General features: G+C 36.3%; 1 protein-coding gene across 3 annotated transcripts; it reads left to right on the forward strand.

Moving 5' to 3' along the window:
- Positions 1 to 286: 286 nt before the first annotated feature.
- Positions 287 to 13,129, forward strand: LOC139904048 (pentatricopeptide repeat-containing protein At4g19191, mitochondrial-like). Of its 3 annotated transcripts, XM_071885983.1 has the most exons (3): positions 287 to 2,672; positions 3,088 to 3,298; positions 12,891 to 13,129. In XM_071885983.1, the coding sequence occupies exon 1, from the start codon at positions 297 to 299 to the stop codon at positions 2,247 to 2,249; it is 1,953 nt and encodes a 650-aa protein (XP_071742084.1). In that variant the 5' UTR covers positions 287 to 296; the 3' UTR covers positions 2,250 to 2,672; positions 3,088 to 3,298; positions 12,891 to 13,129. The 3 variants fall into 3 exon arrangements, with proteins under 3 accessions (XP_071742084.1, XP_071742082.1, XP_071742083.1); XM_071885981.1 differs by lacking the exon at positions 12,891 to 13,129 and having other exon boundaries at positions 3,088 to 3,675; XM_071885982.1 differs by lacking the exon at positions 12,891 to 13,129 and having other exon boundaries at positions 3,177 to 3,675.
- The last annotated feature ends 368 nt before the right edge of the window (positions 13,130 to 13,497 follow it).

The following is a 13,497-nucleotide window of genomic DNA, read 5'->3' on the forward strand; positions in this document are numbered from 1 at the left end:
AGGGTAAAACTGAAAGTAATACAAAGTATATTTATATGATATTTAGTTGAACTTTTGTATTTATGCGAGAACAATTAAATTCAACAACCAACTTGTTTGACAAATAATTTTATAAACTTCATTTAAAACATCTTTTGTAAGTCTTTACGGAGTATTTTTTTATATTTATTTTTTTTTTAAATATTTTTGCTTTTTTTATTACTAAAATTGCTATTGCTATCTTAAATACTTTGTTTATGTATCCATACCTATACCTATTTGAATTTTCAGAAGCCTTTGATTTTTATTTCTATTCTATGATAAAGGCGAAAATTTCATCGATTTCACATCAATTGTCAAACATATCAACGGTTAGCCAATGGAACTACACTATCAGACAAGCCGTAAACCAAGCTCAATATCAAACAGCCCTTTTACTGTTTTGCCAAATGATGCGAAACACCTTACAACCCAACCATTTAACCTTCCCAATCATCGCAAAAGCATGTGGGAAACTGAATAATATATGTTACTCGAAAATCATTCATACACACATCATGAAATCCCCGTTTAATGTGGATATATATGTGCAGACAGCAACGATGGACATGTATATAAAATGTGACCGTATAGATATCGCACACAAGGTGTTTGATAGAATGCCTCAGAGAGACATTGCGTCTTGGAATGCAATGCTTTTAGGATTTGCTCAATTGGGTTTAGTTGATCAAGTGGTGGCACTTTTTAAGCAAATGAGAGTTGAAAATATTCAGCCCGATTCGGTCACAGTGATCGGGATATTGCAGTTGATTACAAGTAGGGTCAAAGTTACGCTTTTGACGGCTATTCATTCTTTTGGGATTCGAACTGGGGTTGATGTTGACGTTTCTGTTTCCAACACGTTGGTGTCTTGTTATGCAAAAGTTAGAGACTTAGAGTCAGCGGAGAAAGTTTTTCATGAGACCGAACCATGTTTTGTAACGGTTGTTTCGTGGAATTCTATGATAGCGGGATATGCGTATTTTCATAAGTATATGAAGGCTCTTAGTTTCTATCGAAAGATGCTTTACGATGGATTTAGGCCTGACTTGAGTACTATTCTTAATTTGCTTTCTTCGATCAACCAACATGAAGCACTTTTTCACGGTAAATTGATCCATTGTCATGGAGTTAAGACGGGTTGCGATTCGGAAATATCTATACTTAACACCCTAGTTTCGATGTACTCAAAGTGTGACGATCTTACTGCTGCAAGACTTATATTCGACGACATGATGGATACAAGAACTTGTGTTTCGTGGACGGCTATGATTGGTGGGTATGCTGAGAAAGGTGACCTAGATGTGGCTTTGACTTTGTTTGACTCTATGGAAGCCACGGGTTTAAAACCTGATTTAGTTACGATACTTAATCTAATTGCTGGTTGTGGAGAAATAGGAGCACTTGAAACAGGAAGATGGGTTGATAACTGTGCTGTTTTTTACGGATTCAGGAGCAATATAATGGTCTTAAATGCTTTGATAGACATGTATGCAAAATGTGGAAGCTTAAATGAAGCTCGTGAGATCTTTTATAAAATGCGTGAAACAACTGTTGTTTCATGGACTTCAATGATTTCCGGGTGTGCTTTAAATGGAGAATTTGAAGAATCTTTGACACTTTTTTTTCGTATGTTGGATTTAGGAATAAAACCAAACCACATAACGTTTCTTGCTGCTTTTCAAGCTTGTAATCATGGTGGTTTTATTGAAAAGGGATGGGAGATTTACAATCTTATGATGAAAATTTATAAAATCATCCCGGGATTAGACCATTACGCTTCCATGGCTGATCTTCTTGCACGTGTTGGAAAGATAAAAGAAGCTTTGAATTTGATTCGAAATATGCCAATGAAACCTGATTTTGGCATATGGTCATCGTTGCTTAGTGCTTGTAAAGTTCATCGTAATATGGAGATTGGTCAAATTGCGGCTCGTCATCTTTTTGAAATGGACCCACAAGCTGCAGCTCCTTATGTAGAAATGGCTAACATTTATGCCTCAGTGGATCGTTGGGATGGCGTTATTGCTGTTAGAAAATTAATGAGAAAGAATCAAGTAAAGAAGTTTCCCGGAGAAAGCGTAGTTCAAGTAAATAGGAAGAATTATAAGTTTACAGTTGAAGATCGGTGTCATCCTAAAGGGACAGTTATATATGAAGTGTTAGACGGTTTAGGTTTACAGTCAAAAGACGAATTGGATTTAGTAAGTTCACATGACGTTTTACCATGACACTAGACTTGGTTTACAACTACAGCTTAAGTACAAGTAAAGAACTAGAGAGAACTATTATTGAAGAAACACAGAAAGAAAATAGTTTAACCGATCAAGACAAGTATTCAACCTACGAGCAATAAAACCTTTGATTAATGCTTCTTTCGGAACAATTCCAGTGCGTGTTGTACTACAAAGCTTACTATTGGGGTGATTGGAGGTTTATGTGAAGTTGCTAGCTCTGATGTTCAAGATAACATCAATGCTACTTTTCGTAAGGATCTAAACAACTTCAAGGAAATAGTTATCGACGTATGTTCCTCTGAATCAGAAGATGAAAACGACTCATGTAGTGATAAAATATTTCATAAACAATTGGTGCTTTATGATCCTTCTGTTAACACTGAAGACGTGACTGAAACCTTCCGAGATCCCGTACAGGTACCAATATGTGAAATTCGGGGAATGGGGTAAATCGGTAGTTTCTCACTTCTTTGTGGTAAACTGAACCAGTAAAGAAAACTATGAATATTTCATTTGGGATCTTATATCTGGAGGCAACCATTAATAAAACTCTGTTCATTAAGGCCAACATTGTATTAAAACAATTTTATAGGCCACCCAAGTAGGCCAAGTTTAAATTTACTCACTTATGCCAAATCCGGCTAAAACCTTGGTGAAAATCATAAAAAGAGAAAAATGCCCCTAACAATCTAGTGTTATGGATAAAATGATTTAGGGTATTGTATGAATTAAAAAATCTGTTTGACCTTTTAGAGATTGCACCCCAACCTGCACCTAGCATTCATATGTAAATGGGTCTCAATTGCCACCTGTTACTTGTATCCTTTTTCAGACGCTGTCTTCAGTACATTAGCATGATTGTTGTGATGGCTTTATCAACTTTGTATTGCTGTTTGATGCGAAATACCAATATTCTTGCAGCTAGGCCAATGCCCTTTACCTGGTCTAGAGCAGAACATTTGCACTTGCAACTTGGTATGCCAGGTTCCTTGATCAGCTTCCTTCTATGTGCCCGTCACCCAAGAAGGCAACTAGTGCACCAGGTAAAAGGTTCAATCCATCATAGAAGGTTCTTTTAACGGATCATCATATCACGTATTCATGTTAATACAGTTTATTTATTAGTACACGCAAACACAAACACACACTCCAAACGTAGTCTTTTGGAATACTATGTCGTTTGACTCTCAAAAAGTTAGAATATGTTAGGAACCAAAAATACATGTTAAAAGCCGTGGTCCAAAAAGTACATTGACTCAAGGAAAGGGCCTTGTAACCACTTAAGATGGACCACTCTTTTAAGAATTACGCGTTATCTTTGTGATACGTGTTAAGCATGTATTATAATATATGTATATATATATAATTTTATTATTAAACGTGTGCATCCAAAATTGAAAGTTTATAGTGTATGAATCAAGCAAACGGATTCCTCATGTAATTGATTTTTCACTTCATTATATTCATTTAGGATATCATGTTTTCTTTGACTTCATTAAACCCGCTTTACGTCTACAAGTTATTTTTTTTTTTTTTTGAAAAGCAAGAAGAATATATTAATCAACGAAAGTACAAGGATATTGCAGTGGGAAATAGACCTCCCAAAGCACAAAGAAACGAAACACGACAAAAAAAACTAGCTAACTAAAATTGCTTGCGGAGTTAGCAAAACAAACAACCACGAAAACAAAACAAATTTACACACTTGTGAGATAAATACTAGGATCACTAATCCAATTGAACCAATTGAATTGTCTTCCTTTTGATCTTTGCGATATCCACTCGAAAGATTTGATTTGGATCTCGTTTATTGCCACCGGAACGCTCCACGATTTGTTGTGAAAGATAACATTATTTCGGTTCTTCCAAATGTAATAAGCACTAACCCATTCGACCGCTTGCCAAATTTGTTTACCGAACATTGACATGACATTTGAAGAGTTGGCATTACCACGCAAGATCTCGTTTGTACTAAAGTTTGAAAATTGACCTAGCTTCCACCATTGATGAACACGGGACCAAATTTCCAAGGAGAATTTACAAAAAACCAAACAATGATCTACACTTTCCACGTCGTCGTCACACACCGGACATCTAACGGAATGCAAATCAATGCCGCGTTTATCTAGTTCGATCCTAACCGGAATACGTTTCTTGGATGCCCTCCACACGAAGATTTCTAGCTTTCTAGGAACTAGATTGTTACGCATGGTTTCAAGATATTGTGTTGGACACGGAAGCAGCTGCTCGTCGATAATTGTTGATAGTTTCTTGACTGAAAATAGTCCGTTTGCTGACAGAGACCAATTCCAACCATCCTTGCATTCACGATTGAAATTAAAATCTGAAATCAAATTGATTAGATCCTCTAGTTCGCTACGGGTTCGGCCTGAGGGAGTACGGGTCCATTCCCAAATGAGATCTGAAGATGGAACGGCCGTATTTGCACGATCGGTAATAAGTGCATCTTTATTGGCTTCCAATCGGTAAATTCTTGGGAATGTGCTGCTGAGATTGTTTTCTCCCACCTAATGATCATTCCAAAAGGAAGTCATTGAGCCGTCACCAACCTTCTTTACAAAGGAACTCTTGAACGCCACGTTTAAGTCATCTATATAATTACCTGCACGAATAATATTATGCCAAGTACCCGAAGATGATGAGCAACATGAATTACTCCCCATCTCCAAGCCACCGTTAGCACCATGAATACTACGAATGATTTTAACCCAAAAAGCATCGGTATCGGTTTTGAACCTCCACCACCATTTACCCAATAGGGAGAGATTTTTACTTTTTAAAGAACCCACATTTAACCCCCCAATCCCATAAGGTGACAAAATACAATCCCATTTAACCCACGATATTTTAGATCCCGAATCCCCGCCCCCCCCCCCCCCCCCCCCGCCCCCCAAAAAGAACGTCGCATACACTCGAGAGATTTTAAAACACATGAGGGAGCACGGTAGAGCGAGAAGAAATACAACGGTAGACTACTTAGAACCGATTTAATGAGGACTAATCTTCCTCCAAACGACATCATCCGCATTTTCCAATCCGAGAGTCGAGATTTTATTTTATCAATAACCGGGTTCCAAGCTTGTATTTTTGTCATATTTGCACCAATTGGTAGACCAAGATAATTGAACGGGAATTTTCCAACTTGACAACCAATTGAATTGGCCGCATGGTTCACCTCATCCATATTAGCACCAATTCCGTAGAGGCAACTTTTATGGTAATTAACTTTCAATCCCGATGCCAACTCAAAACATTTGAGAATATTTTGTAAATTATGTAAGTTGACCGTGCTCCATTCCCCGATAAATATGGTGTCATCGGCGTTTTGAAGATGAGAGACAAGCACTTTATCATGACCAATCTCAACACCTTTGAACAAGCCTTTTTCGGTAGCCGCTTTCGTAAGAATATTGAGGCCTTCGGCCGCGAGAATGAATAAGAATGGTGATAACGGGTCTCCTTGTCTTACGCCTCGACTCATCATGAATTCGTTGGTAGGAGAGCCGTTAACGTGAATTGAAATAGATGCGGAACTTAAACAAGCTAGTATCCATTTTCGCCATTTACAACCAAAACCCATGGACTTCATAACTTCTAGGAGGAATTCCCAATTGAGATAATCAAAGGCTTTTTCAAAATCAACTTTGAATAGGATACCTTTTTGCTTTCTTGCTTTAATAAAATCGATGGATTCATTCACCACAAGTGCCCCGTCTAAGATAAACCTACCCTTTAAGAACGCACTTTGTTCCTGACCCACAAGCGATGGCACAACCTTTCTAAGACGGTTCGAGAGGATCTTAGCAATAATTTTATAATAGCTACCGATTAGGCTAATCGGCCGGTAATCACCTAATCCCATGGGATCGGCCTTTTTTGGGATTAAGGTGACAAATGATGCATTACAACCACGAGAAAATTCTGACTTATCCCAAAACCAATTGATAGCCTCAGTAAGTTCAACTTTAATGGTGTCCCAATAACTTTTGAAAAATCGCATGTTGAACCCATCAGGACCTGGAGCTTTTGTACTCCCACAATCAAGGATAGCATTATGAATTTCTTTCTCATCGAATGGTACCTCGAGAGCATCAGCATCTTCGGGCGACAATGTAGGGTAGCTCAGTTCCTCTAAACTCGGTCTAGTGTTATCAAGCTCTTTAAAGATGTTACTGAAATGGTTAACCGCATACTCTTTCATGTCCCTTGGTGAATCATTCCACACTCCATTGATAGTTAAACCTCGTATGTTACATTTGTTGTTTTTTCTTCGAATTACAGAGTGAAAGAATTTAGTATTTTCATCACCATCAAGGATCCATCGCACTCGGGCTTTTTGTTTCATCATTTTCGTTTTGATTTTTTCTTTATCCAACCATTGCTTTCGGCACTCTTTCCACATCTGAAATTCATTGTCGTCTAACGTTCCCAATTCAGCCTTTAATTCCATGTTTAAAGCTGAGTTTTTTAGAATTTCAATTTCACTGTCTAGTTGGTAATATTTGTTGTGACTCCATGATTTCAATGCGTCTTTTACCTTCTTTAGTTTGTTGCGGAAATTGCAATCTTTTCTCGAAATCAATGGAACCGTTTCAGACCATGCATCTTTAATTACCTGATCAACATCATCTTCATCTAACCACGCGTCGAAAATTTTAAAAGGTTTTGGCCCGAAATTACGAACCTCATCTTTTAGAATTATCGGGCAATGATCTGAGTGTTTTCTCTCGAGGGCAGTAGATGTTAAATCTTTCAAGAGTGACACGAATTTATCATTTACCAAGAATCTGTCCAATTTACCGAATTTGAGGCCATCTTCACTCACCCGTGTGAAATTTCTACCACCTAAAGGAATATCTATGAGACGGTTTTTAGAAATGAAATCATTAAAACGTTTGGCTCTATACTCTATAAATTCGCAGTTTAGTCTCTCATTTTTATTTCGTACTTCGTTAAAGTCTCCGCATAATAACCATGCTTCATCACAATTGTCTAGTAAGCCCGTAAGAGAGTCCCATAGATTCGATTTTTTATGATCATCATGGGGGCCGTATACGTTTACAATGTTAATTCTATCCCCTGAAAGCTTCCAAGAACCTCTTATTCCAAGTACACAATCAAAATCAATGATGCTATCAGCTTCAAATAAGGATGAGTCCCATATCAATAGTTGCCCACCCAATTTCCCGACCAATTCTTTTTGAATGAAATTACATTCACACGAACCCCAAAGGTTATAAATCCATCTGTCATTGATGGGGTGCAGTTTTGTTTCTTGTAGAGCGACAAACGTTGGATTTTCAGTTAAAATTAACCTCTTTACCCACCCAAATTTATCGACGTCTCCCCCGATTGCAAAGCTTCTGATATTTAAAGAAAGTGTCTTCATTAATAAAAGACAGATACGAACAAGAGGAAGAAGACTTACTGAGATAAGGATCTCTCCCTCCATTTCAGTCCCAGTTTAGTACCGTATTCCTTCACGTTTAAGAATTCATTGCAATTAACCGAACCCTCAATATCACGTTTAAGACTTACAGATACGTCTACAAGTTATAAGTTTGTGCATACAATAACAGATAGTTTATTACATATACGCTTTACATGACCGTAGTTATAACGTTATTGATGACACCTGGGAAAAAGTAGCAGTAGAAAATAGATACAGATATTAGATATACAACAAGCACATATATAAGAAATGCTTTATTCGATAACATTTTGATGGAAAGGAAATATCTATCAAAATGTTACTCCGATTACACATATGAATACGAGGAAGGAGGTGATATTTCCACCTTCAAATTTTATTCTTCCACCATCATTTGGTGTCTTTATTCCAACAATATCCCTTGTTTGATTGTAACAAAAAATCTGTGTAACTTATCATTAAGGGTATTATAGTACATTTAGGTGGATTAAGTAAAAATGGTGGTGGAAATATCTGAATAACTAACGGAATTCTTAGGATAACATATAGATGACCACACATTTAAGATATAATCAAATGGGCCGGATAAATATCTGGTACGCTCGGGATCATCAATACTAAGAAAGATGTTGCATGCAAGCCCAAAAGCAAAGGTTCTTGCTAGCCATAATTTCTTTCTTCCCATTCCATTCGTATTCAAAATATCTTTGTGCAACATCATCCATAATGAGGACATATTGTTGCAAGGCTTCCGTCTTGAGAACGTTCTAAGCAATGTTCGCAACTTAGTAGTTTCTATTTTATATAACTATCTATGGAAGCTGGAAAATTTTTAACAACTGAAGCTGTTAACCAAGCTTGCATAAGCTTGTTCTCATTTGAGAATAAGAATTTATTACCTTGAGGACCACATAAAATCGCAACATCCTCTAGCATTGGAGAAGTTCTAAAAACTTTATATTATACTATATATAAAATATAAAATATAATATAAATATAACAACAACAATAACAATACCCAATCTCGCATATGCGAAGTATGAGGGAGGTGAGATGTAGACAATCCTTCCTCTACCCTAGAATAGAAGATAAGTCATTTCTCTAACCACTAGTCGAGAAATACTTCTCCACATAATATATTTCATATAAAATATAAAATATAAATATAAATATAAATATAAATATGAATCATATGAACGTGATATTTCAAGCTTCAAGAACTATAAACTATTGCAAAGGAGAAAAACAAAGCAATATGTATATGAATATATCTAAAGAAAACAATTAACACGGGTGGCTAACTATGCAAGTCTTCGATCTTCATATCTACCGACTAAGTAACGATTGGAAAACTGGTCGGTTGGGTCAGTTTGGGTCAAAGATCAAACAGGTTAGGGCCGAAACGGATCATTGGTTGAAACAGGTTAACTTTAAAATAGGTCGAACGAGTTAGGTTGAGGCGCGGGTCGGGTTCGGTCTAGTTACATTTGGTTGGGTCGAGACCCATTTTTCATCTTACATTTTTGGGTCTGGTTGGGTCGAAACCCATTTTCAGTTTCACATTTCATTTTTTCGGTTTCACGTTCGCAATTAAGTTTCAGTTTCACGTTGCAGTTTTCATTTTCTCGTTTTAGTTTCACATGTCGATTTTAAGTTTCGTGTTTTGTTATTGTAGCATTTGTTCTCCATTTTCAACATTTACCTTTTTTTAATTACTAACCAATAATATGAATACCTGGTAGTTGAATTTACGAAAATGCTCTTCCAGGTACAACCACATATTTATACCCACTTTCACATACTTCCAATAGAATAATGCCCCTGACCTCAGATTTTTTTTTGGCTAAAATAACGATAACATATAACCAAGTCTCGAAAGCAGTAAACGTTCCGTACTAGACAAAGAGCCTAAGCTAACCAAGCCCGAGCCTTGAGCAACCATAACACTAAATGCACACGGGCTACAATCATTAGGCTGGAAAGTCCCTTTGTTGTTGGATCATGAGCCTTTTAAAACAAAGAGTTACATCATGCTAAAATAAATTATAGGCAGTGGCGAAACTACTTGGGGGCAAGGGTTGCCCGCCTCTAGTGGATTTTTTTTTTCAGTGTAAAAATTTTGGATTTTTCGACTTTGTCCCTAGTGGATTTTTACCCAAAACCTTAAAATTTTGCCCAAAATTCTCCAACTTTTGCTCTAAAACCTTCAAATTTTGCCCAAAAACTTCAACTTTTGCCTAAAACCTCAATTTTTTGCCCCAAAATCTCTATATTTTGTCCAAAAAATTGCTGCCGTTTTAAATTTTCTTTTGCCATCGGTGAAAAAATCCTAGTTCCGCCACTGGTTATAGGTCTGGCCTTTTGGATTATGGCTCTTTACAAGTCTACATTTTGCATATATAAACATTCTACACGGTCTGTTCATTCGTCAAAGTAAGTTCTTTTAATGGATCATGATATCATTTTAATATATCACATTCTAAACGTAGTCTTTTGGAATACTATACCAAAAATACAAGTTAAAAGACGTGGTCCAAAAAGTACATTGACTCAAGTAAAGGGCCTTGTAACTACTTAAGATGGACCACTTTGTTTAGATTTTAGATTCTTATCTTAGATGTAAGGGTTCAACACGAAGAGAGCCGGTCTTGAGAATTTAACTACCTTGAACGAGGTTAAAAAAAGTCCTTATGCCCTAATGAACAATATAAGCTATTTAAAAAGGCTCTTTAAGTCTTAACGAATAATATAAACAAGCTTTAAAAAATGCCTTTTGAGCCTTGTTAGAATGCTTGTTTCTTTAGTTCATGTTTCTTAAATCTCTCTCTCTCTCTCTCTCTCTCTCTATATATATATATATATATATATATATATATATATATATATATATATATATATATATATATATATATATATATATATATGAAAAAATTGGCCCCCTAAAAACCCTGTGACCCAAACGGTCAATCGCTTTGTTTCCCTTCCGTACCTCCCCTGGACACACGAAGATATCTTAATGATAGAGAATACCGTGTGGTAGAATAGAACCAACCAATGATCTAATAGTTAGTGAACATGTAAAAGGTGTAGGCATTACAAATGGATGCCGAACATTATTCAGTGGGTAGTTTGGTTATACCTTTTGCTCAAGTTCTTTCTGTCCTGATGCGTAATTAATTAATTACGATACACCTACCAGATAATGATGACGTCACCTACAAATCAAACGAGAAGACCAAAGCCAGCAAGTAGCAAGCAGTTCACGCTAAATGGTTGTATTTACACGTAAATTCAATTCAATGCAGTGTTACACGTAAGCTCTGCAGTGCGTACACATCATTGATGTGCCATGTAAGCCCGACATATCAGTCCTAAGAGGCTTGGACCCAACTCCCAATGTTGTTATAACCCCAATAAATAATGACACGTCAGTCAGACCTATGTCAACACAAACCCTTGTGTTTGCCTATAAATAGCACAATGCTAGTGTCTTTTCCAAGACAAATGATAGAGACATCTCAAACATTAGACGTCATAGTAATTTATTAAGATCTAGTATTTTATCTCTCTAAGTACTTTCTCAGTACTCAACTCAGTACTCACTCATAGATTAATTACTAGCTACCCTTAGAGATCATCTCCAACAGGGTCATTAACCGGACCGGAGGTTCTAACCAGACACCTCTTCGTTAACCGGTGACCGAAATAGGCTTGATCAATAATCTCTTTGGGCGCGTCGTAGTGTTGACACGACATACGTCATCCACCTTGCTAGAGTCGACCACAGTCGGGCCAAGTTTTTCAATGCACGTTCATGTTCTGACATTGTGACATCCTCAACTCGGAGGAGTGCTTTTTTGTATTCAGCGATCGTGTGAGACGCGGTTGTTTTCCTTGTGATGTGCTCACCTTCTAGACTCGTCACAGACTCTCTGTGGAGCCCATGCATGTATTGGCCGAGACTCATCATAGACTCTTCGTGGAGCCCATGTATTGGCCGAGCTGGGAGTAATATTAGGCTACGCCACTTGTGAATTTGAGATGTGCATTTATTAGCTTATCGTGATGTGATTCCGTGATGGGAATGATAGATACCGTAGCCAGCGACTACGCGTGTCAATATAGAACTAAAGTAAACAATTAACACGGTGGATAATAGCTTTCCAAGTCTTCAATCTTCATATCTACGTTAAGTAATGATTAATCAATGATAAATAATTTTATGTAAACGATTATCTATTTTCCACGGAGGACTTTAATTAGATAATATTTAAAGTGGTCAGTTTAAGTGTTTTTATTCGAAATGTATGGATCTTTAGTGTAATATGGTACATTGATTAAGGGTAAACCATATAATAATGCCATATATAGGATACCCTACTTAGAACATGAGTTGTCTTCCATCACTAACACAAGGCATTAATGGATGTGTGTATATGCATGATGGGTTGTCTTTGTATCCAACAAATCCAAAAAAGTATGTTCTACACTTCATTTAGTTGATTAGTTTTATGATCAAACAAGATTTCAATAAACTTAACTACAAACATATTAACAATTAGATTAAATCCTATATATCATCGTGCATTCATAGCTCGAGGACGCTTGATCGATAAACAGTATCAAGCTACGTTTAACTTGTTTTAATCTCTTGATTGACGTAGTTTGAACTTTGAACTATGAAAGCGAAACATGGTTGTTGGATTTCTAGAGGCGCCTAATGTAAACCACATCCTCTTAGACAGAGGCTCGTGTACTTCGAGCTAGAGGTGGGTCTACCTTTCGTGTTGTCTTTAAAATCATATTTCGTATACATATTTAGTTTATTGAACATATATAACGATGTATATGTATATATTGTGACATGACATAGATATAAAATAAAGAAGCTATTATTGCATTTAATGCTTTTTGTTTGGTTTATCTTCAAAATGCCAAATCCATAATGGTGAATTGGTGATATCTCCTCTCTACCTTCTTTGTATTTGTGTGGCTTTCTTTCTTTTCAATCAATCTTGGTTGTGGTTTGTGGCTCCACTTGAAGAGAGAATTCGATGCTCTTCATTTCACCATAGGATGTCTACAAAAGTCTCATTAAAGTCCCTTCACAAATATATAAATTTTGTCTTATCACTAAAAGTTGAATAAGTTTCGATAATAATCCTAAATCACATGTATAACAGGCACTTCTTGATTTACAAACTCCGAGGTTTGATTCTGGCCAAAAAGTTGATAACCTGCAACTCCGATCGGCACATAATCAGCTACAACTGTGAAGTGTAAATTTAGGATTCTAAAGCTACTTCAAACACATCATAACCACTTAAGAAGGTTGAAGTGTTGAACCCAACGAATAGGAATAAAGTGAATCAAGTATATCAAATGGATTTGATATGAACTTTTAGTGCTTTTCATAGGGAGGATGTGGAATATGCTTATACTTTATATTTTTGGTTAGATTTTTTCAAAGTTGTAAAACATTTATAATCGTTTTTTAATTAATTTGAATTGATTTAATAAACAACAAATTTGGATGCAAAAGATTATGTCTACATAAAAATGGATATGCAAATAGTAACAAATTTACATTTCTGTATTTAGTGACAGCTCGACTACATTACAAGAATAATAGAAATTATAAATATATAAGGTCAAATTTGCTATTATAATAAGCTTTGGAGGCTGAATTGTAAGTATGCTTTATGAAATTAGGCATGTAGCCATTATTAATTAATTATCTCAATCAACCAATAAAACAAGTGAGAATCTCTTAATGGGCCATCAAAATTT

This window comes from Rutidosis leptorrhynchoides, chromosome 4 (assembly GCF_046630445.1).
Source record: "Rutidosis leptorrhynchoides isolate AG116_Rl617_1_P2 chromosome 4, CSIRO_AGI_Rlap_v1, whole genome shotgun sequence".
NCBI classification, from domain to species: domain Eukaryota; kingdom Viridiplantae; phylum Streptophyta; class Magnoliopsida; order Asterales; family Asteraceae; genus Rutidosis; species Rutidosis leptorrhynchoides.